At 42.9% G+C, this 23563-nt stretch overlaps 1 protein-coding gene across 3 annotated transcripts in view; it reads left to right on the forward strand.

The window, feature by feature from the left end:
- Positions 1–23563, forward strand: part of ADAMTS17 (ADAM metallopeptidase with thrombospondin type 1 motif 17) — a 187130-nt gene that overhangs the window by 13177 nt on the left and 150390 nt on the right. For all 3 annotated transcript variants that reach the window (XM_086757388.1, XM_086757387.1, XM_086757389.1), the window contains exon 4: positions 13521–13693. In XM_086757388.1, coding sequence (XP_086613514.1) covers positions 13521–13693 — 173 coding nt within the window. The remainder of the gene's footprint in view (positions 1–13520; positions 13694–23563) is intronic.

Below are 23563 nucleotides of genomic sequence, written 5' to 3' on the forward strand. Positions count from 1 at the left end.
AGTTTTTATTTGGTGTTAATAATAAACCAGCTGTTGACTCCTATCATTTTTCAAGAGAAAATGGCTAGCTATTCACTGATCATATCCTGTCTTCTCCTGTTTTTAAAGCCAGACAGTCAGATTGTCAGCCAGTATAAACTGGTCTAGTTTTTGGCTTCTTTGGAGCAATTGAATTTTATCCTATCTGGAAGTCTGAGTGGGTTGCAGAGAGGGTATTTTTTTATGAACTCTGTGAAATATCTTCTTTAGGTCTCAGTGTGCCTCTATATTCTGTTCCTTTTATTCCTCTCCTGCTCCATTACCCCACCACTATTCCAGCTTCTGCCTTCTACTGGATGGACTGCACAATAAACGGAGGCAGCAGGTCAAGGCATCTATGCTGTCATCTTCTGGACTGCCAAAGGGACAAAATGAGAAGCAGCACTGGCAGGTTTAATGGGTACAAGAGTAAGACCTCCTAGGATGGGAACAGTTCAGGACCTCCTAGGTCAGGAACAAGGGATGGTTTTGGACATAAAGGGACATGGCAGCAGCCAGAAGCGCAAAAGGCTTCCTCATTGGGAACAGCTGTGGAAGCACAGGTCTGAAGGAACTGACTGGAATAGGCAGCTGTGAACTTCAGTTTGCCTGTATCTCTCAATTTTTGTATTTAACCAAACCTGTGTACCAACAGAGATGACCTGTGCTTGCTCACAAGGTTGCCTCCTAGCTGGCACTGCTTGGTGCTAAATCCTGTAGCCAGGAACTTTTTCTCTTGTGTGAAGTTGAACTCATAGTAGTTCAGCAGGTTTATCATTCTCATGGGTTCAGACTAAGCCAATCTTCTTTTTGATTATCTGAGTATGAAATGTTGGTTCTGGTTAGAGTTACAGATCCCCTAAGTCTCTTTCCAGAGGAAACATCAGAATTCAGCACCGTTCTGATCTCCTTGCCAAGTACTGTAGGTGCTGCAGCACTGTGTTCATAGAAAATGCATTACAAAATTCTTACACTGTAAAATAAGACAGCCATTAGTTAAAAGCTGAACTGAACCAAAATCAGGCCAGGAAATCTGCCTCATCCTTTTGCCACCGAACATTTTGACCTTCTGTCTAGGGGCACGGTGCTGCCTGTCCCTGGCAGAAATGAAATTTCCTCCCTGAGAAGAGGGAAAGGAAATTGGGGAGGCACTGGGTAATTACATGGGACAAAATGGAAAAAGGAGGTGAGTGAGTGCCAGGGTATGAGAACTGTAAAAATAAGACACTAAAAGCGGACACTGGAGGAAAAAAAAAAAGTGTTCCCAGTAGCACCCACTGTTTCCTGAAGGCCTCTGGGGACCCATTACATGCTACTCTTCTCTGCTTTGTCCAGAGGAATGTGAATAGACCCCACAGCTGCTGGGATCCTCCCTGCAAGCTTTGTCCTCCTCAGGTTGGCCCAGAGTGACTGCCAGGCAGGTCCTGAGCTTGTGGGACCTCATGGCATGGGCGAGGTGGACCCTTGGTCTAACATAATGTGATTGCACTTAACTCTGTATGTTGGCATAATTAATTATGTATATCTGTTAGGTTCCTAATCCACAGACAGCCTGAGGAACTAGAATTCCCTATTGCAAGCAGAGTTGTTCTTCGTATTTGTTGGGCTAAGAGCACACATGCATGCACTACCACCATAGCTCAGCCCATGTGAAGGTGGTGGCCAGGCCACACGGGCTGAGTGGGTATCTGAGCGCTGAGGCAGAGGGAGATTGATAGTCTGATGTAAAATTTCTTTAAGGCTACGGATTTTGTGCTGTGACTGGATTCCCCCCCCCCCCCCACCTGGTGCTAATCATGGGATTAAGCTAGGATTGGATTTAGGGAGACTATGGGCTTCTCTGACCTTTGTGTGGGACCAAGGTAGCTTTAGTCCTTCCCCCTGCAGCTAGGTGAGGAACATCTGGGACTGTGTGATCCCTGCCCTACCTCAGGATCACACGGGAGTTTGCAAAACAACTGGGAATAGAACTCGTATCCCTTGGGTGCTGGTTCTTTGTGCTGACCGCAGGCTGGCTAGGCTGAAAAGAGAGCAAAGCCCCCAGCTGCTGCACAGTGCAGACAGCCACTGCTTCAAGTAGCCGTGTCTTAAAATAATGAAATTGCTCATGGGCTTTGCCATGTAAGACAGACCTCTGAATGTTTTTCATTCTTGCAGGAAAGAAATGTAAGTCATGGTTGTTAATAGGCTTAGCACGTTAACGACCTAATTGACTCCTGTCTGGTTTGGATTAACTTTTGTGCACAAGGAGTTTAGAAACAAAAAAATTAATCCTCTCTGACACACAAAAGGTCCATTCCTAATGAAATTGTGTGGAAATGATGATCTAGGGGCATGCTTCTAGAGATTCTCCTGGGAAAAAGTCTCCTTACTATGGTACTCGCCAGCACTGGCAGAGTGCAGGACTGATCAGATCTGCACTAGAGATTGTTTATCACTGGCTTGTAATTTGGCTCACGCAGGCTAAAACTTGGCAGGAAAGACTGAAGGGCTTAAGTACTTAGGAAATATTCACATGCTAAACATTTTAGATACACATCCTGTATTGTGGAACAACATAGACAGAAAAATACATGTTTGTGTAAATACAATATAAAACAAGTATTTTTCAAAGCCACAAAACTGCCACACTTGAGCATTTTCCAGTCCTTTTGTTGTTGCTTTTGTGTTTTCTGCACAAGACAAGAATCCCTTCTAAAGATATTTTCTTAAAATTTTGTAATTCAGTGGTAAGTGGCATGATCTGGGGTTGTTTGGGATTCAAATAAAATACAAGGCATCTGAATTTTTAATGTTAGTTATTGATCATGTCATAAAAATTTAAACAGAGTTAAATTGCTCAGTGGCAGATTTCTGTTGGCAGCAATGGTCCTGTGATATATGAACTCAATTAGTGTAAAAAAAGATGCATGGTGATGTAATGACATGTGTGAGTATTTGTAGGGGAAAGAGGAAAGCAAAATTTAAGTTAATTAGGAAGTGCCATGTGTCAGCGTTACTGAGGGGATAGAGAGCACAGCTTCCCAAGGGCACTCCTCGTGTTCCACCCAGAAGTGTTGTACTTTCCTCGCAGACCCCAGCCATGGGAGAGGGAAACTGAGCTGAGCGGTTGCTTGGGGATAGGTAATGCTAGCAGTCTGATTTGATAAGTGGTTGTTAAAATCTCTAAAACAACTACTTTAGCCTAAGTGGCATAACATGTTCTACAGCATTTGAAATTTATTTTTAGAGTTGCAGGAGAACTTTGTGGGAGCCAAATTTCTCCTGGAGTAATCTGTGTAAGAGGATTAATCTGTCTGTAGTCAGGAGTGGGAAAGCACTTAGGGTCTTGCATGACTGGATCTTTGAGATCTGAATCTGAAAGTACCTACTAATGGGTTAAAAAAAAAAATCCCAGATCTGTGGATTCAGGGCTGATGTTTTAATTCCTTTGTTTAAGTTCTGAAGAGCTCCAGCAGCAAAGGATGGATCTCATCACCATGGGCCAGGTGCTATTGTTAGTCATATGATATATGTATACATATTATTTTTATCACCTGTCATCCAGCAGGAGAAAGAGTTCAAGTCACAATGCACAGGCATGAACATGAGCCCCTGTGAGGCAAACAGAAAACCTATTAAAAGGTTTCCAGGTGCATACGCTGTGAGGGGGAAGGAAGGAAAGGTTGGATTTCATTTGCTCTGAAGCATAGTGTCATTAGGAGCATGGGAAATAGCTTCACACCGGTGCTGTGAAACACTTCTTCAGTTCTCATCTCTAGACACTGGGCTGCATCTGGGATACAAACCTGCTATCACACACTATTCTGCTTTTAAAGAATGACTTTGACACTTGTCAAAGGTCCTGAACTAGTGGTCTTTCTGGAGAGAGAATGGAGTCATAGGGAGTTTTGTTTGTAGGTTTAATACGTGTGAATAAGAACTTCGCTACAGGTCAGCCAAGTGAGGAGAGAAGGAGATCTATTTTAATGCATCATACAGGATTTTTGCAGTGCCCTCAGGTTTGGCCTAGACCTCCATGAATAGACTTTTCAATTTCTTTGCGAGGACAAGAGGTAGCTGCAGGGCTAATCTGCATTTTGTCAGTATTTGTGATTCCCACCAGTCTCTGACCCTGTAAGAAGAGCTCTTGGCAGAGGGGAAATGGGCGGACCAGAGTGGACTATGGTGGAGCTGTACTGTCTCCTTCATTAGCCCCCTGTAGCTAGGAGTGGGGGTGGAAAACACCTGAGACAGGGCAATGAAAGAAGCTCTGTCTCTCTGTGACCTTATAACATATAAAATAAAGCTGTTTTCACATGACAATATCCACCACAGCCTCAGCTGCAGTAAGTGGATATAGTTATGTTAACTAACATGAAACAACAGTAGTTTAATTTGCTGAGATCTGGTCACGTATTTTGCAAGTCTATGGATGGGAAAAGGTTTTTCAGTTTTTCTTGGTAAGAGAAAGTATCAGTGTTAAAGACAGAATCAAACGATGTTATGAAAGCACAGGAATCTCTAACCATATCATAAAATTTTGTTTCTTTGGGAGAAGTAAGTTCTGTTATAACTTTTCCAAAAGTCTCCAGTGATGTGTTAAAGTCCCCTTACATAGAAGGGATTTGATATAAAATACAGTCCAGGAGCATGAGAAAGAGCAGCTTGTCTTTGGAGGGAAGGTTGTTATTTCATGTTTACGATATAGACCTCATAAATTACTCTGGGTTTGCTTTAAACTCTTGTCAGTTTAAATGAACCACTTTTCATTTAATGCAAATATGGTGCATGGAGAGATGCGTATAGTAAAACCCAGGAAAATCAGCATTTTAATTCATGAAATAACAATGTGTTGCTTCTCTGTCTAGTTACTTCTCAACCTGTTTTAACAATTGATCAAAGCTGGTAATGATTTAAATAAGTGCTAGTATGCAGGTATCAAATGTAGGGAATGCTTTCCCTGAGCAGGTATAAATCCTAAACACATGTTACTGCTACGCTGCTTTTCCCCATCTTTAATCATTGTCTCTTAGCTGCATTTTCTCTGTAGGTTTGACTTGGCCTGAAAGAGCAGTTGTTATGGCCAAAAAACACGTGCACTAAAAATAGAGAGACGTAATGCAACCTGTATTAGTCCATATTAGGAAGCATCTGTTGAAGAATTAAAGCAAGGATTTCAACAATGGGCTATGCAGAAGATGTAATGTGATTAAGTGTTTGCAAGCATAGAAGGATTCCCTGTATCAGAAATCAGGTCTTTCAGCACTTTACCCACGGGAGTATGTCTCACTTGTGTGGATAAATCCCTTGGTTTCTCCAGGTCCCTGACCTTCCAAACGGGGAGTCTGGGTTTTCCCTGTAAGTGTGTGATTGTTTCCTTATGGCTGATAAACAGCAGCCTTTTGGAGCAGTCTACCATTCAGAAGTGTCCTTTTCCATCACCTGTGGCAAGTGAAGAAGTTTTATTGCCAGTCTGTTCTGGATGAAGCCCTCAGCACGGATAATGTGCAGCAGGAAGGACTCCAGTTTCTTCTTCCTTGACTGTCAAGGTGCAAAAGAGACCAAAAAGGAGGACATGCAAATATATGTACTGTATGGATTTCTTCCCCTTCCAGAGCAGCTGCACACAGTAGAGCTGTACCACTCTTTCACTTGCTTCATAATAAAATGTAGCGCAAGTTTCCATTGGAACTTAATGAAATCTAAACTGGCAGGTGGTAATGAAGCAGGCTGTCTGCTGTCCTTGTCTCAGGATGCTCATGGGTGTTCCAGTGGTCATTCTGGCTAGAAAGGCTGAGAGGTGGCTCCAAGGAGACTAAGGTACATTGCTTACCTTTTAGCTGTCTTTGTTTTTTCCATATTGTCAAAGATCATAGCTCAGGGTTAGAGCCAGGAGTTGGGGATTGGGACTCTGTTGGCCTCAATTCCTAATACTGTTTGATCTTTGACCTTCAGCAGATCCCTTGGGATCTTACCTATAAAAGTTACCAAGTACTGGGCACTTACATGTTTGTGTGGCCAAGATGGGAACACTTTGGGCAAGTTTTGCCTGTATTTAAAAGCTCTAAGCTTCCTAAGTCATAGGTGTCCCAAACTGTGAACCCAAGACTGAAGGCACTGAAAACTTGAGGTCATTTAGACCATAACCTCTAATTCTCAAGCAGTTTCTTTATTTGCAAATTAGGGCTACTAACTCTGAGCTGGCAGTGGTACCGAGAGCCTTTGGATTGGAAAATTGCTCTATAAACTGCCAGTTTCCTTCTTAGCTGACCTGTTCCCTGGGTAGTTTGACATATCTGTATACATTAGGGGTTAAAAATAGCTATTACACTAATTTTTACTTCACTTCGACCTGCTGAGCCAACACTGTTATGGGAGATGAACCTGTATTTACTGGCTTTTGCAAATCACCAGAAGTAAACTGGCTTTCAAGGAGGTCTGTGCCACCTCTCTCAGGGTGAGGCCGGACTGTGGGTGGTGAGCCCCAGTTTGGCGAGTCCCTGGTTCTTCCAGCCTCAGCAGAAGTGATCGAGTTCAGCTGCCAAAGCCCAGGATGGGTTGGTAAAGCTGGCAGTTGTAAAAACATTCTTTGCAAACTAAGCACATTCGCTAAAGACTAATTAAAATAAAATAAACCTGGAGGCCAATGATGCCATTTTTCACAGTATAATTGCAGCCAGGCATTTCGTAGTCTCTGAAGCCCTGAAGTGGATTAGGACTGTGCTTTGTGATTGGTCTCAGATCTGCTGAGTTTGAGTGTTCAAAACTGAGGAGTTTGAGTTCAGAGTCTTATATACATCACTCGTTATCATTTGGACCTGATTATATTTGTGTTACAAGATCTTCCCCCATGGCCCCAAGCAAGCTGGGACCTTTGTGTGTCTGTCACAAATGAAGGAAATCAAGTCAGCTTCAGAGAATTTACAACTAGTAACAGAGCAAATCAAATAAAGGATGAGAAATTGAGGCACAGGGGCTGAGGCAGGACAGGTATTTCCATTCCCACTTAATAGTCTTATCAGTAAGCCATGCTCACTGTGCTTGCTTTCTGAAAAACTGAAATAGTGAGCAGATAGAGATCGTAGTGCTTATCCTGTGCTGTCTTATGGGCCTGCATTGAGGACAAAGTCCTGATGGGTTATGTTGATGACTGAGTATATTTTGCAGAAGAATAAAGTTTTAAGTGATGTGTCCAAGCCACAGGCTAACTTGGATAACAATCCTTGCAATAAAATCTCCCTGGTGTTTTGAGATGCAGCATGGAGTTCATGACTTCTGTCTCAAATTTTTGTTTGCTGCTGTGCCAGACAAATAGTAATGAACTTGTGATTTCATATGAAAGTGGCCATGTCGGGGGGGGGACGACGACAACCCAACCCACAACAAAACTCAAACAAACAAACAAACAAAAAAACCCCAGAAAACAAAGCCAAACAAAAAAAAGTCCCAAACCACAACACATTTTGGGAGGTGGATTAGGGAGCAATGGGTCATTCTGCTATGTAGTGATTTTTCCTACCAGCTGACGCGTGATTTTATCTGCCATCCTACTCAGAAAGAAATTGGGAGTGCATAACTATTTTGTAGGACCAGGCATTAAAAATGAGAGGACAGCTCTGTCTCCAATCAGCTATGATTTCAGTAAGCAACCATTTTTAATCCCCGAGCTTCAGACTACCCATTGATCTCCTTCAGGAGATCAGTGTTTTGAAAAGAATCTCTCTATTGTTGTATGGATGGAAACTGCAGCTGCAAGGTAACCAATGGATGTAAAGCACACAGGAGGCAGTGAATGGATGTTTTTGGTAGTGTCCATGAATTTTGTGCTGGGAAGCCTGTGGTGATCTCACACCTCTGAGCTGTCCCCTGATCTCTTTTAGCTCAGGCTGTGTTAGCACGTATCCTTCAGTGGGCTGACTTCTGCAGCAGATGTTTTGTCATCCTGAAAGTCTCAGAGCTCTAAGCCTGTTCAAATTTGTCTTGCTTCTAACCATGAGCAAGCCTGCCTGTATTCTGCTTAGGTTTTGCTTTTGCCCTGGTCCTGGGATGTAAAAGCTGCTGCTAACTTCCATTTTCTGTTTCACTTCCTTCCTGGGTTCCACCTTACACCTTGCCTTCTTAATTTGAAATGAAGTCAAGCCATTATGCTAGATTTGGAAAGTTATTTGAAGTGAGTGCAGTTTCTAGATTAAATAGCAATGTCTGAGAGACACAGATGCAGTGTAATGATTGTTTAAACACAGATTTCATAGCCTTTTGAGAGGTGTTTGTACCCTACATCTGGTACCAGAGAAACTTTGTGGCTTAGTGTCCCCCTGACAATTTAACAAACTTGTCCGTCCTCTGATTGGTATATGGTTTTCAGTTAACTGGTAAGCATATACCTCAAAGACTTCCTTTCTTTAATTTCTAGGTTTGGTTTGCGTTCAGGATCTCCTTTTTTTCTTTCTCTCTCTTTTGCTTTGGAGAGGGGATGATTTTTAAGTGAAACTAATGAAACTCACCTAACGTGAGGAGCAGTGAAAGATTCTCTAGAAACTCCTGGAGTATAGGAAAAACTCATGTTAGCTGTTTGCCACACTCAGACAGTCTCTCCTTCTTTTTATGCTGCTGAAGTAACAGCATAAAGGAAAACAGAGCCAGTTCTCCTTCTGAGGGGCTATAGAGATGTTAAAGGGGTGATGGGTGGAGGGAAGTTAGCAGAAGGCTTCCTGAGGAAGAACTGGAGAAGATTTTTAAGGCAGCAGTAGAAAAGAACTTCTAGCTTCTATGGAGAAATCTGGCCTTGCAGAAAGGACTCTGCAATTTTACTTTTATTTGTGGCTTTTGTTGAACTGCATCCAGAAACTTTCAGAAGGTTTGACTAGAATGAGGTAGCTAAGATTACAAAGGGGAAGATTAAAAGGGAGAAAAAAGTGGAAGGCTATAGGAGAAGAGGTTGCTTTTCAGATGAGTCTGGGAAATACTGTTGGAAGGGAGGTAGGAGGAGCAGGAAGGGACTCTGCAGTTACAGCAAGAATGTGCCAAAAACCAGACAGTGCTAGACAGGGCTTTTGGTGTGTAATAGGAAAAGGTCATTTGGGGCGGTTGCTTTGGAATTGTACATCTGTTGGGTTGCCATAAAAAGCACTGAACATAAGGAGTTTTCTACTAAGGCTTCAGAAGAGCTCTGTTGTGCTTCTGTTCGCAGTAGGGACTATGGTTTTTTGCCATTCTGAGAAAGATTTCAAAGACTGCTGGACTGCAGAATGTGATATGATCATGTTGCTTTGCGAGTGACTAGCCAAGGAGAGGTAAGAGCCTGTAAATAAAAGCCAGCTAATGAGCCTGTGCGATGTTAAATCCATTTTATACTGAGGATGTGGTGGAATATTGCCCTTTTCCCATCACCTAAAAGTCCTGAATTTTGTGGACTTCTCGGCCAGATAAACTCTGTAACACACTGTCAAAGTGACTAGCAAAAGAGTAATGTCCCTTGTGCCTAGTCACCCGCAGCATACATGTGCTGTGTTGTAGATTGACTGTTTCAGCTCATATTTCACATGAAATTGTCTGACCTCTTAAGCAGGGAACACCTGACTCCTAAAATAGTGTGCAGTTTGGTTATGTAGGCTCCCTGCAATGTAAACTCCTCTGACAGGCTCCTGCCCATGTTTTATGGCCTCTCATGCCTTCACACTAACACTTAACATCTGCACCACAAAATTTGTAACATCAGTTTGTTCAAATAAAGAATCCACCAAGTATTTAATCCTTGTTTTAATGGCTGATGTTTATTTTAGTTTGGAGTTTCATGTACTCATGGAGGGATTCTCTGCCCATAGTCCATAAATCACACGGGGCTGGAGTGAGACTTGTCTGTGCTGGCTTGTTTTTGAAGTGAGACTCTAGAGATGGGGGTTGTTTTGATACCTCCATAAAGTTGACTCACCTCAGGTATGAGTTGCAGATGTGTTTAATGAGGATTTGTACTGTTGGCTTTGGATCTTTTTCTCTTTTTCATCACATGTCTATGATATGGGATGTGTGGATTTCTTCTCTTCTGTTTGTGATGGTTCATCCACGCAAATGAGTAGTTGTGTATTTTCATGTGCTTGATTATGCTGGAAAATTGTTTGCATCTGTGGTAGGCAGGAAGATGCAAGTAGAGACCACTCTGAAATTAGTCCTCTGCAAGGACAAAAAGAATAAGGAAAGTTACCCTACAGAGGAGCTACGGACTTAAAAAGGGAAAGAGAAAAAGGGGAGGGAGGAATGACACACGACACTTCTGTTCAGGTACTTTGTGGTGCATTGCCTTACCTCTTCAGTAGCGTATCATCGGTGACCACCTGAGCTTTTTGTAGGCTCCCTTGGGTCCGTTACCTGTGGCCTGTTTTAAGTGCTCAGTAAGCTTACACTTGGAGAACGTGAGGAAGAGGATGAGAGTAAGAGCCCAGATTCTCTAAGTTAGGTCACTCTGGCTGTGTTTCTGGGCAAGCCTGTGGGGTGGTAGTTTTCCACACACAACCTCTAATCCCTACCACCCAGTGGAAAGCAGCCAATCCACAACGTCAAGGCAAACTCATGGAGGAATGGGGGCCAGAGGCTTTGTGTGAACCAAGACTACCCAGCAATTTACCAGGAGTCCCTTTAGGCTGCTGCTCTCCAGAAATCACACCTTGCAGAGTGTACAGCTGCCTTCCGCAAAGAGGTGCCGAGTGGAACCGGGAAAGTCTTGCCAATTCCTTCATCTGCCTCTGGAGAAGGGACCATGCCAGGCAATCCCATGGCAAATGACCATGTCATGACCTCTTCTCCCCAGAGTGCAAGCTGCAGTCTCGGATAGTGGGTTCCTCCTCTCACACAAGCGGCTTCCTTTCTACCAAAAAAAAGAGATTTTTTGAAATGAAAACCCAGAGTCCTCTGAATTTATTTTCTTCCACTTAAGCCTTTTTACACTGCTCATTCAATGCCAGGCCCAGACTTATTTGAGTTTAGGCCTAGCCCCCCATAAAAGCAACTTCTCTACAGGTAGGAGATTTATACCAGCTGAAAACTTTTAATTTATTAGAGAATTACCAAAATAAGAATTTGATGGGGAAGTGCTGTTACTTCTAGGAAGGTTCTGATCACCGGCAGCCAGACCCAAAAAGTCAGTGTTCTTAATGGAATAATTTGCCTTCTCTTCTTTCTTCTCTGATTTCTCCCCTGGTATTGTTAAACGATAACCTTGAAATTACCAAAGATAAAGATGCGCGGCTATGCAGAGAATGGGATGGGTTGATGAATGGAATGAAATGAGTAGACAAATAAACAGGGGAGCTTTTTCATGGAAGTTTAGTGAAGCTATTTCCATTTCACAGTTGGCAAATCGAAGGTGCATTCACCTTTCCTTCTTTCACTCCATTTTATTTTATTGCCTTTCTACAGCACTTAAAAACATACAGATCCCCTGCTCTGTGGCAGCTTTGTCATGATTGTGCATTTTTCTGTAACTGTCCTGCAGTCTGTGAAGACAAGCCTTGAAACTTGGTTATTTTCATCTCTGCTGCTGGCATACAGCTTCCGTTATTTATGAGCACCCCAAGTTTCCATTTTTCGCTTGTCCATGGACCCCGTCTGTCTTTTTAGACCCGGGGGGATATTTCCAAAATCTTTTTTAAAAGATTCAAATCAAATTTCATGGTTGTTTTCTCAGTTTAAAATACATACCCAGTGTTGACAGTCGATGCCTTGGGCAGAAAAGCACGTGCAGAGCTATTCTGGATGACTGCTAGACAACTCAAAATAGGGATGTGGGATGGACGTGTGCAAATGTGCATATTGACAGGATAGAAAATGTATGAATGAGCAGAAGGCAGGGAGTCTTTTTCAGGTGGGCTTTGAGGAGCTTACAGCTGATGGAGTTTGTAACCCTGAATACAAGAGGGTCAGTCAGGGAAAACTGATGATCTGGATGCGGGTGCATTTACCAGCCTGGGAAACAAGGGAAATTCAAACTGAATTCTGTAAGGGAGCTGGTAAAAAGGCTGTGGAAAAACAGGGTCAATGAATGCTAACTCAGATCTGCCTGCTGCAGAATGGTGCTTTGCTAAGAGAGGGTCTCAAATTCAATCTACAGAAAATGAAAAAGGGATTCTCTGCTCTGGGAAACGAGCAGCGTGTGTATTGTGACGTGAGGTGTTTATCTGATCATCTGTTACGGTCTATCCCATGTTACTTTCGCACTGAATGCTGTGTTTGTGCTGTTTCAAGACCTGTTGTATGTGCTGCTCCCTTCACTGGAAGAAATCAGCATTAATACCAGTCCCAGTATCTTATCCATTGTATGTTGCGGGCTGAGCAGAAAGCAGAGGTAATGTCAGTGAATCTTGGCAGTTTGTTTCTAATTGCAAAATAAATTAGTTTTAATAACTTCATTTGCTTTACTTTCATTTTGCAATTGAAAATATGAATACATTTTTTTGTGACTGCAATGAAATGAGTAGATTCAATTTCAGATCTGAACTTAATTTCTCCTTTGTTCATGCCTCAGCTGTTTTGCACATCTGCCTTTGAGCTGTGAAACACGTTTCACCTTTCAGTTTAGACAAGGACAAATTACTAATACATAAGTCCTTCGGTTTGAAGGAGGGGAGGTTCAACTTCTGTGTTTTAATTTATATGTTAATGATAGCTGACCATTGCTTCACTTTATACTCCTTAGAATGGGTCCTTTTCACAGGTTTGTGTGACTTAAGTTCATTAAGGATCAGCTGGTCTAGGGGATCCCCTGCTTTTAGTACACATACATGTGAGCTCTGCACGTAGGTGGCCAGTGACTGCAGCTGCTGGTGCTGGCGCTCATGCCAACAGCAATAAATGAGCAAAGAAAGCTTGAGAAGGTCTTATCTAGCCTGACCTTCTGCACTTGTTTCATCCAGAGACTCCTGCAGTTGGCCAATAATTCATGTTCCAAAACAGTCTGACTTGATTTAAAATTTTTGAGACTCTATCTTGTGTTCTGTTACATTGCTCTAGTAATGTTGGTAGCAAGTAAAAAGGCAACTGGTGGAAATATTGACTCCAGGAATATCTTACAACTTCCCTGGCTAAGGAGAACCTGCAGAGTCTAGAGTGCACGTTGCATCCCAAAGCACGGTCTCCTATCCTAAAGTTTTCTGCAGCAGATTTTTCCTTAATTAGCACTTGTTCCATTATAGTGGAATGTTACTCTTTTCACAAGCAGGATTTTCAATTTCTGAAATTTTTGCAAAAGCATGACTTCTTCTTGGTTTGAATTACAGCTAGTCTTTTACTGTTGTGGTCATTTTCTGTTTTCCCATCCTCTTTCCAATTTGCTTGTTATCTGATGGTCTCGTATAAATCTGCACACGGAGGTGGACTTGCAATGGAACCTCTTGGTTGCTTCTTTTAATCGGCAAAGGACACTTTAATTAAAGGTCATTGCAATCTGAATGTGCACAAGAATGTTTGCTGAAAAGAGTATAAACATTTTATTATGATCTGCCAGCCTTAATAAGTATTTTGACTTTTAGAAAAGAAGAGACAAAAGAAAATGAAATCAACCAGTGACTGGAGAGAGAGAAGAAACGCCATTCGACTTACCAACGAGTACACCGTAGAAACTCTGGTGGTGGCTGATGCTGATATGGTCCAATACCATGGTGCAGAGGCTGCCCAAAGATTCATCCTCACAGTTATGAATATGGTAAGTAGGCACTTTACTCTCAAAAGAAGGAGCCAGGAGTAAACAGATCATATCCAGGATAAGTTAAAGCTGACAGCTGAACTGGTAACTGTTTTGACCCTGAGGTATGAAGAAAGATTTTAGTTTTCTTGTGTTATCTGCCTCTTCTCCCCCATCTGTGTGATTCCCTGTATTTGTCTGAGGACATCACAATCAAAAACTTTTTTTTGAAACTGAAATTGCGAGTTTTCAGTTAGGACATATTCCGTAATTGTTCAGGAGTGGTGTTTTCTACCATATGTTTTGTACTGCTATGGTTTACCTTAGAAGAGAGTATCCCAGAGTGGATAGATGGTTCTTGTCTGACATGATGTTTCTTGTTTCCTAAAGATTTGCATGGCACACCTGTTTCTTAAGAGATATTTCTCTGTAGGTCATTGTCATAGCAGGCAGTCATATTGATTTCCAGGAGAAAACCTGCCTTTAATCAGCTAGAAACACCTTCTATCTCTGATTTTTACATCATGAAAATTACTGCCTCCCGTGCTGTAGCAAACATTGCAAACTTATCACCAAACTGCCAGCTGATCCCATTCTTTTTACCCCAGGACCTCCTGTGCTAGATGAAGTGGCGTTGTTCATACCTCTGAATAGTTGGTGGAGTTGGGCTTTAGAAGCATTCTAGAAATTCTGCAGAGAATCAGGCAGAAGTGAGGAGAGCCCTTTGAAACTGCAAGCTCATATGAAGTGTGGGTGTTAATTTGTTAGCTGTCCTAGTAGTTAAGCCTTCTGTCTCAGTTGATAAGGTAACACAAAGCCTCTCACCATGAGTGCTTGCTCACTCACTGGTTGGCAGTGCCAGTAAAGAGATAACGGCTAAATTGGATGTGGACACTGAAAAGTGCTCAGAGACTGCCGGGGTCCTTCTGGAGGCATTTGCACAAGGAAATCTTGGAGGAAGCTTGTATTCCTCTGCCCATGCTATTGTAACAGGAACAGTTCATTCTTCCAACTACTGCTCTGTTGTTCATGAGCAGCAAATTGGCTTGCAAAAAAATAACAGTTCTTAACAGTAATTGACTGGTCACGCTTCCCAGTAAAGAGCTGAGTGATGGATGCTCAGTGCACAGTCCCGCGATGGGACAACAGCTTTTTAAGAGGTCTTGTGTTCCCTTATCAAGGACTGGTGTGAGGGAGCCCTCCTGTAGTGAAATGCTTTGCTGATTAAGCAGGGAGTTTGTTTAACTAGTCTTTTCTGTTAACAGGCTGCTTTTCTGTGTCCCTTCCTCTACCTTTTATTTTGCTTCCTAGCATGCTGTGACAATAGTCACTCAATAGGGCTTCATTGTGTCTCTACATTTATTTGGATTGATTCACAGGAAATGTCTTCTTGCAGCAAATCCATTCATGCCACCATCATTTCAGAGTCTACTTACTGGCTTTCTTGCATTTAAGGATGTCTTTGTTGAGGGCACAAGAGTCTCTTGTTCTTCTCAAAGCCATGGTCCTCCACCTTTAAATTCACATACTAGCTTTGCAGTGAGCAGGCAGAACCAGAACGTAAGTCTCATTCAGTTCTGAACAAATCTGCTTCCCAAGTCACCTTCTGAACTAATAAATCCATATTCAGATGTAACGTATGTGTGAGGGCTGAGTTTCTTCCTTACACTTGGGACCTCAAGAGGAGTGATGAAAGTTTTTTGTTTGCAGTGGCAGCCCAGGGGTCCTCCTAAAATCTCTTCTGAGATTCACCAGCGAGATAATAAAAATCTGCCATTGTGCCCCACAGTTCTGCTGGGGCTGGGACATGGCATTATGGCTGAGAGAGATTTTAAAACATGTGGCTAATCGTCTGTCTTGATGATCCTCATGCCAAAAGGACAATTACTTCAGTGTAGCCAGTAGTGCATCTCTGTATTGTGTAGCTTTATCAACCTGTGAAGATTGTTAGGGTTGAATACACTGATAGATCAAGTCCTAAACAAAAAGTGGCCATGAATACTGTTGTCTGTCCATGCTGAGGAGTACTGCAGAACATCTCAGCAACATCAACTTGCCAGGTGTGAATATGTAAGTGTGGAGTGGTGCTGATAGATGGGTTGGGTTCTCTAAACCCATTTACTGAACAAATATTGAAGCTTAGTTTCCAATGGATTTGGCTGATGGACTTTTAAGCTAGGTTCTGATGCTGTAGTGTGAGCTCACCCATTTATTAGACACTAGAGAGTACACATGGAAGAGGACTCTTGGCTCAGGAACACATTTATCTGACATCTCCTAAGGTGCAAAGTCCAGCTGAAATGCTTCCCACTGTTAAGTCATTGCTCCTAGGGGTTCATCCGTGTGGTTTTTCTGATGTCTGGTAGGATTTGAATTTGTTTCAGCTTTTCAGCCTTCAGAGGAGCACTGACAGAGTCTCTCTCCTTTGTCTGGCCACCTACATTCCCACACTTGTAGGAACATAAGACCTTTCAGGCCTCTGCCTCCCTGAGGAAATTGGTTGTGAGTGGCTGGCAAGATCAGAAGATACTGAGGAATAATAATAGGGACACACGTCATTGCATAAATTCTTTATTCTGAGGCTGTAAAACAAGGTGAAATTGAAGGAAATCAAAGGGGATTTCAACATTCCATTTGCCATAGTGCAAGCTGATCTTCATCCCAGCAAAAGAGGCTGAAGAATAAGTCAGAAAATGTATTTCAGGAAGAGAGATAGGATAGTCATGTAGTTTAGGTAGGCCTTAGCTGAACTCTTCAGTGAGCTGCACTCTTTGGGTAGTGCCTGCACCAGCAACAGCAAAGGTTTGTGTGGTAGCTTCCCATCTGTGAAACTGTGGCGTAAGGAATAGCACAACCCTGACTTCACACGGCAATGTCTGTTACATCCTCTGGTGCAGGATCAGCGGTGCTCTAGGTAACCACACAGATGAAGACCTCCTGGCTGCTTGGGATCTTTCTTTCCTGCTTACCTCAATACGACTGCTTGTCAGCCTTCTGTGGCTGTTAGTTGGGGGACAGGATTTGCCCCATGATATTAGGCAGTGCTTATTCAGCTACACTGCAGGATGGCGGGCTGCCTCTAAAAGAAACCAGAATGTTAATTTTGGCTTGGATGCTTGCATGTAAGCATATAGAACATTACTGGTCAGGGCTATATTAACTTAACTCCTCTCTGTAAGCCATTACGTTTACTGTCAAACCACAAAACAAGCATTAAGAGGTCTTATTAATGCATTTTATATTTATAGACATTTTAAATAAAGTGATCTGCCTTAAAGTATTTAATATCTATTTATGTTACAAGAATTTCTGAAGGGAAAAAAGTCAGCATTACAAAATACTGTTTTATTACTCCCTTGGTAAATGAGAATCTTATGGAAAAAAACCCCACCACCCTCATCCAGAATAACAGCTAAGAAACACAGCGAATCCCTTTTGCAACCCAGAAATAACAGGTAGTACTCCACATAGCAAATCCTGTGTTTTTGATGATATTCCGTAGTTCTGACCACCCCCCTGAACAGACAATAGATTTACATTGAGGTTACTTGGGTTTTTTTTTAAAATCATTGTAGAGGTGCAAGCTCTTTCATTTACTAAACTAATATTTGAAGTTCTAAGGTAGATTTTTCCAAGATCATGGAAGAATTTCCCTCTAAGGTACTCTAACACATGAGAAGGAACAAGCATGGCTCCAGGGCTTTGAGTTGACTTTTTAAAGTCACCACCTCTAAAATTAAATCTTTTCTTGTTTTCTGGCAAGGTATTTGATTCAGCACGATTTTCCTAACAGAAAACGACTCATGGCTTTGTGATAATGTAAAAAAATAAGCCAATTAAGTAGTTGACAAATGCCGCCATGTACATCTGCAGCCTTAGCAAGGCAGTGAGTTTATGGGCATGCTGGATGTAAGGACGTGGAGAGGTATCAGCAGAATTATAGAAATGCAAAACCAGCTACTTAAATATGTATGTGCTGATTTATTTTTCTAAGTTAAACTCCCTTGGTATTGAGCTTTCGCACAGTGTTGCAATGTTTGCATTTCAGTTCTCGTCTCCCCTTTGCATCCTTTGGCTTGAGTGCATCTCCCATTTCCTGCCTTCGTTCATGCTCTTCTTCAGTAGCTGCCAGTGTTTAGAACTTCCTCTAAATTCTGAAACAAAGTGCCTTTGTGGTAAAACATGCTTATTTTGCTCACCCATTCTGTTAGTCTGCATCTGGCAACTATAATTTCTCATTGCATTTCATCCACGTGGAGGCTGTTTGGATGGATATTCTGTTTCCCATAAAGTCCCGTGTTGCTCTTGCAACACTCCGTGCTTCATCTCAACTGAACTTCAGGTTTCTCAGCCAGCAACTAGAAGACCAGTGCATTGGCTTTCTCTTTTCCTCTCCCCTGCGCTCCTGTGTATCTGCTCACAAGAGCTGCCATTTTGGGCTTGGTTCATGAGCACTTTCCGAAGCATGAGGCATGCACTGCTTTCTTGCAAAAGGTTTATACTTTTGTTTCCTCTTGTGTTTTCTTTTCATCTGAGAGACACGGCCAGTAGGAAAAAAAAGATTCTCTGTCCTCACAGACAGGCAAGCTGCATTGGTCCCTACTGTGTCTGGTCTTCATGACTTCTGCCTTCAGCTTCCTGGAGAAAACTCGGATTCAAATTATTCTGAATCATATGATAAATGAGGTATGAGACCCTTTGGAAAGTTCTGTCCATGGCCAGTGTTTTTAACGATGAGGAGTGACTGGTTTCAGCTAGTAGCTGAACAGCAAGTTGTGAATGTTGGCTCCTTGCAATTGTGCAGAGCTTACTTTGCAAACCAAGTCCCACTCAGACTCACCCTCTGAGCATTTGGAGGCAGAGATGTCTGAATTTCCAAGACCACAACATAGTAATTTAAAAGCTTCTTTCTATGCATTTGAAAACCTAAAAAAAAAGAGAGGGTGGTGGGTTTTTTTCTTCCTTAAGTGCATTTTTTAGGGCTTTGGAATAAATTACAACTGTGGCTTGGATTTGAGCTTGCCTTTTTCTGAGACAATACAGCCTGGGTAAGTTTCTGTAGTATGTGTTAGTTCTCCTGCAGCTGTTGCTAAGCCACGCGATTAGCGTGGAAGCTCTTTGCAGCAGCAAGCAGTAACTTGAAGTTAGTGATCTTTTGGATGTCATTAAGAGGGAAAAATTTTATGTTGTTCTTTAGGAATAAAACTAGTTTACTCTGTGAAGCCTTATTTTGCACTCTGCAGATCGTTTTTCATTTTGGATTTCCCCTGTGAGAGATTTTTCTATGTTAAAGAAGCAGATAAAATCATTTTTATCATGCATGCATTGATGGATTTATATCTCTGTGCTTTTGGGGCTGGCACATAAAGGCTCCAGAGCTGCCACTGATAATCAGCTCTCTCACCCTGATCTGGAATTTTCATGATGGGAACAGGGATGTAAGGGAAAATAATATAAATATTTGATCACTGTCTACAGATTTCTCTTTTTGCTCCAGCAGCCCCTGGAGAAAGAGTTATGTCAACTGTATCTTATAAAGAACCATGAATATGTTCTTTTTCATAATGTTTAATGGGGTAATTTGAAAGCTTGGCTTTAGACGAGTGTTAGAAATCCTATAGCACTTTTCAAAACAAGTGAAAGACAACCTCAGTAACCTGACTAATGCTTCTGCTGTCCAAACGTCGTCCAGCAGCCAAGGCAACGGGGAGGCTCTCGCTTGAGTGCAATGCGTAAGGAAGAAAAAAGAAAAAAGTCAATTTACCCTCAGGGTTGCTGTTCTGAACTCCAAAACATCTGAAACTTACACGTCTCCCTCCCACCGTCCACCTGCGGAGGAAGCTCTTGAGAATTAAAAAAAAATTAAACTGATGAAGATTAGTTCCTCTCTTAGTCCAATTCCTCATGTCTAGGTTGTGCATTATGCGTGCTGGGGCAGGCCTGGACAGCTTATGCCCAAGCTGCACTTACTCTGTCCCTTCCATGTCAAAGCTGTAAGGAGAAAGAAAGGAAGGCGGAATGCAAACAGAGGAGGAGGAGAAGGATGGTCCAGGCTTCAAGTTTTTGTGTTTTTTCTAGGGCATTCTGTGCCATAAGGCTCTGTCAGGGAAATGCAGATGAAGAAGGGAGATGTTGGAGACGGGCTTTATTCTTTTTCTTATTCTTCTGTACTTCCCCTTCCATTTTATTATCTGCTTTGTATGACTTTTTACCGTACTTCTTTCTTTTCCAAAGCATACTCACTCTATTTCCAATGAGTCCTTACAGAATAGAAGTTAATATAGTGTTGTTCATCAGTAACAGGGCAACCCGTGCTCTTGACCACACTTCAGCCACACTGACAACTTTTCACATCCCTTCCCTTCGGCCTCGTGACGAAGAATCTCTATTGCTTTTCCAGCCAAGCTGCTTTCTGGCACTGTGATGTCCTAAACCAGCAACCTTTGCATTTTGTTCCATGGCAGTGTGTTAGTGGGTCTCATGCAGCTGACGTTTGTGTTCTCAGCTGCCTTATTTTATTAAAAGGTTCTAAAATACCCCAAATATTTTTACTTTTCTCCTGGAAGTGGTCACAGGAGCCTGTGTGTTGCAATTGCAGGCTTGAGGGAGGGTAGCCCACAGCATTGCGAGTGGGAAGTGTGTCTGTGAGTTAATGCGTGCTGTCGGTGCAGCAGGAAATCTTGAGAACATCTGCACTAGGAAATCCCATTCCTGCTCCTCTGGTACCAGTTATCCCAGCCGCCTCACTTGGCACTGTTGGCTCGTGTGCTGATGACAGCCAGTTGTCTGAACAGCTCTGACAGGCCAAGTCTGTGGGTGATGGTTTCCGTGTAGGCTGGGTGAGAAGGGCAGAAGGTGGTTGCTGCCGTGATGGAATCTAATTTCTAGCTGGAAAAATCTATGGATTTTAATTATTTTATTTTAAAGATGCTTGGATTGTGTGATAAAACTTCCTTTGGGCACAACCTTCCTTGCACAGTCTGGTTTAACACTGGCAGTGTGTGCTGCCAAAATGGCTGTGAATAACCGGTGCTGAACTCAGTCTCTCTTTTTTTCTTTTTTTTTTTTTCATAAAGTCACTTAAGGTCTGGTTGTCTTCTCACTGGGGTTTCTTTTAGCCTTAAAGACCATGATTTGAGTCGGTTTGGGTTTTCATTTACAAGGACTGTGTATTGGGCAGCAGGGGGCTGCAGGGGCCTCTCTGAGGAGAGACCCGGGGCTGCTCTGTGCCGGACACAGCTGGTTCCAGCCGGTTCTGCAACGGCCCCGCCACAGGGCACAGCGAAGGTGTTGGCGCCTCTGTGAAAACAGATTGAAGAAAGGGCAAAAGGCTGCATAGGCAGTGAGGAAAAATCCATGTGAGCGCCCAGGACAGGGCAGGAGGTGCTCCAGGTGCCAGAGAAGCGATCGCCCTGCAGCCTGTGGAGAAAGCATGGTGGGGCAAGTGGGTATTCCCTAAGGAATGCTGTGGCCTGTGGAGAGGGGCCTGCACTGGAGCAGATTCTCCTGATCCGAACTGGGGCCCGTGGAGAGGACTCATGCTGCAGCAGGGGAAAAGTGTGAGGAGGAATGAGCAGCAGAGAGGAGCTGTTACAAACGACCACAACGCCCATTCCCCATCCCCCTGCACGGCTCAGGGTAAGGGGGAAGGAGGTGGAGGAGTCGGGAATGGAGGAGTGAGGTGGAGCCTAGGAAAACATGGTGGGATGAGGTGAGGGGAAGGAGTTGTTATAATTTATCTTTGTTTCTCTCAATACAAATTATTTTAATTGGCAATAAATTATATTTTCCCCAAGTCAAGTCTTGCCTATGATGGTGATTGATAAGCGATCTCCCTCTCTTTACCTCAGCCCGTGAGCTTTTCCATCTTGCTTTGTCCTCCTTTCCTGTTGAGGAGGGGCTGTGAGAGAGCTGCAGGGTGGCGTTTGGCAGACGTCTCATCAGAGAAGCTCAAGTGCCGTGTGGTTGGTGCCTCTCAATATCAAAATCCATGTCTCTATTTCACAGTCCTATGTCTGGGCTAAATGCAAGGGCAGATCACATGTGCAGAACTGTTTTGCACTCTGTTTTAATGGAGAAGGTCCTCTCGGTATAGTGATGGAGAGTATGTCCTGTCCTCACTCAGTTAAAGAGTAAGAGCTGTTTGAGTGGTGATGTTTGCTTGTGCAGACCAATTTTCAGGCACGCTTTTAGGTCTTGCAGATCTTAACTCATTTTGAAAACCAAGTTTATTTGTGGGTGGAGTGTGAACAGTTCACAGCTAAATCGGTGTAGACCTTTCTGTATAAAACTTTACAGGGTTGTTTTTTTTTCCTAACTTAAAAGAAATACAAGAATCAGCAAAGGCAAATGAAGCTGGAGATGTCTCCCCACTCTTCAACTTGGTTCATGAAAGAAGATTTGAAATTGTAAATGTGTTATTTTGACAGTGTCCTGCAGCTCTGGAACTGGACCATCTTAAGTGACAGTGCTAATGTCCTCCTCTGTTGAGCTTATTATGATCATACTTTAAATTCTGAGAAACAGTGCAGAGTTGCAGGAAACAAACAAACAAAAAAAGAATTAGTCTTCCTCTGGCAACTGTCTATCTACCTCTGAGAAAAACTCTTAACATTTCATTAAGGAATTGTTTACCCCAATATGTGGGTATTGTTAACTATTGTACTTTCTTGCCCTTTGCCAGTAATAAATTATCTACTTAGAGATTTGTCCTTGTAGTTAAACAACTCCACTTTTGTTTGCAAACTCTGCACGCTGTCTATCCTAAAACATCAGGAGAAACACTTCTTGCTAATACAGCTGGATTTGTGCCGCAGTGATAATCACCATCCTGTCGTTATCAGAGTCTGGTAGGCCAGCAGCGTGGTGTCAGCCGAGTTCCAGTCTGTTTACCTGTACACACATCAGAGCACTGATTGCAGTGCAGAGGAACCAGTCTGGCTGCATTGAAGCAAGGATCTCCCTTTTAATCCAGTCAGGGCTCAGGGACAGTCTGGTTCAGCCTCTGAGGCATTCAGAGTGGGGGATGGAAGCAGAGCGAGCTGGAGCAGATCTCTGAGGAGAAAGGGTCTGTCTCTTCTCTAGGTGGATTGTGTTTGAATGCTTCAGTTGTGTTGAAGCAGAACAGCCACTCCTACCAGTCAGGCTTATTTAGCAGAGGGAAAGGTTATTGTTCCTACCGGCAACACAAGCTACCATCAATCTGGGGCTTCTTTGGGCCCCATTTTAGAGAATAAGCAAACAAAGCTTGAATAAACAAGCAAAGTAAAGCCTCTTTTGCATGCCTAGTGTCTTTTTGGTTTAGTATCCAATTGTTGCTGCTGCTAGCTAGATTGAGCTCTTCTGAGATCACTAATGGATGGAAATACAAATGCAGTCAAAGTTATCCTTAGGATGGAGAGCAGAAGAGAAAAGGAAGAGGGGCTGACAGCCGTCAAAATGACATGCTAAACTCTCCAGCAGCTGGTTCTTGCTGTGCAAGTTTTGCCAGTGAAAACTACCTTTTGAAATCTGGTGTTTGGATCTCCCCGTGCCGGGTCTGGAGACGGGCAGCTTGTCTGCTCTGATGGAAAGGCAAGCACCATCAGCCGTTAGGCTTAAGGATAAGAACCTGTTTGCTGCACTCTCATTTTACAAGTAGAAACTTTATGGGATGGTCAGAGCTAGCAGTGAGCTAGGCACATCGAAGGCATCCATCACAGGCAAATGTTTGTCAGCCTCTGGAGTGGTACAGGAGAGATTTGACTCGATCAGCATGATGCCCCATTGACCCTCTCAGCTGAATGTCCAGGTCTCCATTTACACATAGGTCAACTGTCGGAGCCCTTCACTGCAAAGGTCAAGTTTATCCCCCGAGGTCTGTAGTGAGAGGCCTTAGCTACTCTACCAACA

This window comes from Chlamydotis macqueenii, chromosome 12 (genome assembly GCF_036417535.1).
Source record: "Chlamydotis macqueenii isolate bChlMac1 chromosome 12, bChlMac1.mat, whole genome shotgun sequence".
In the NCBI taxonomy this organism is placed as follows: Eukaryota; Metazoa; Chordata; class Aves; order Otidiformes; family Otididae; genus Chlamydotis; species Chlamydotis macqueenii.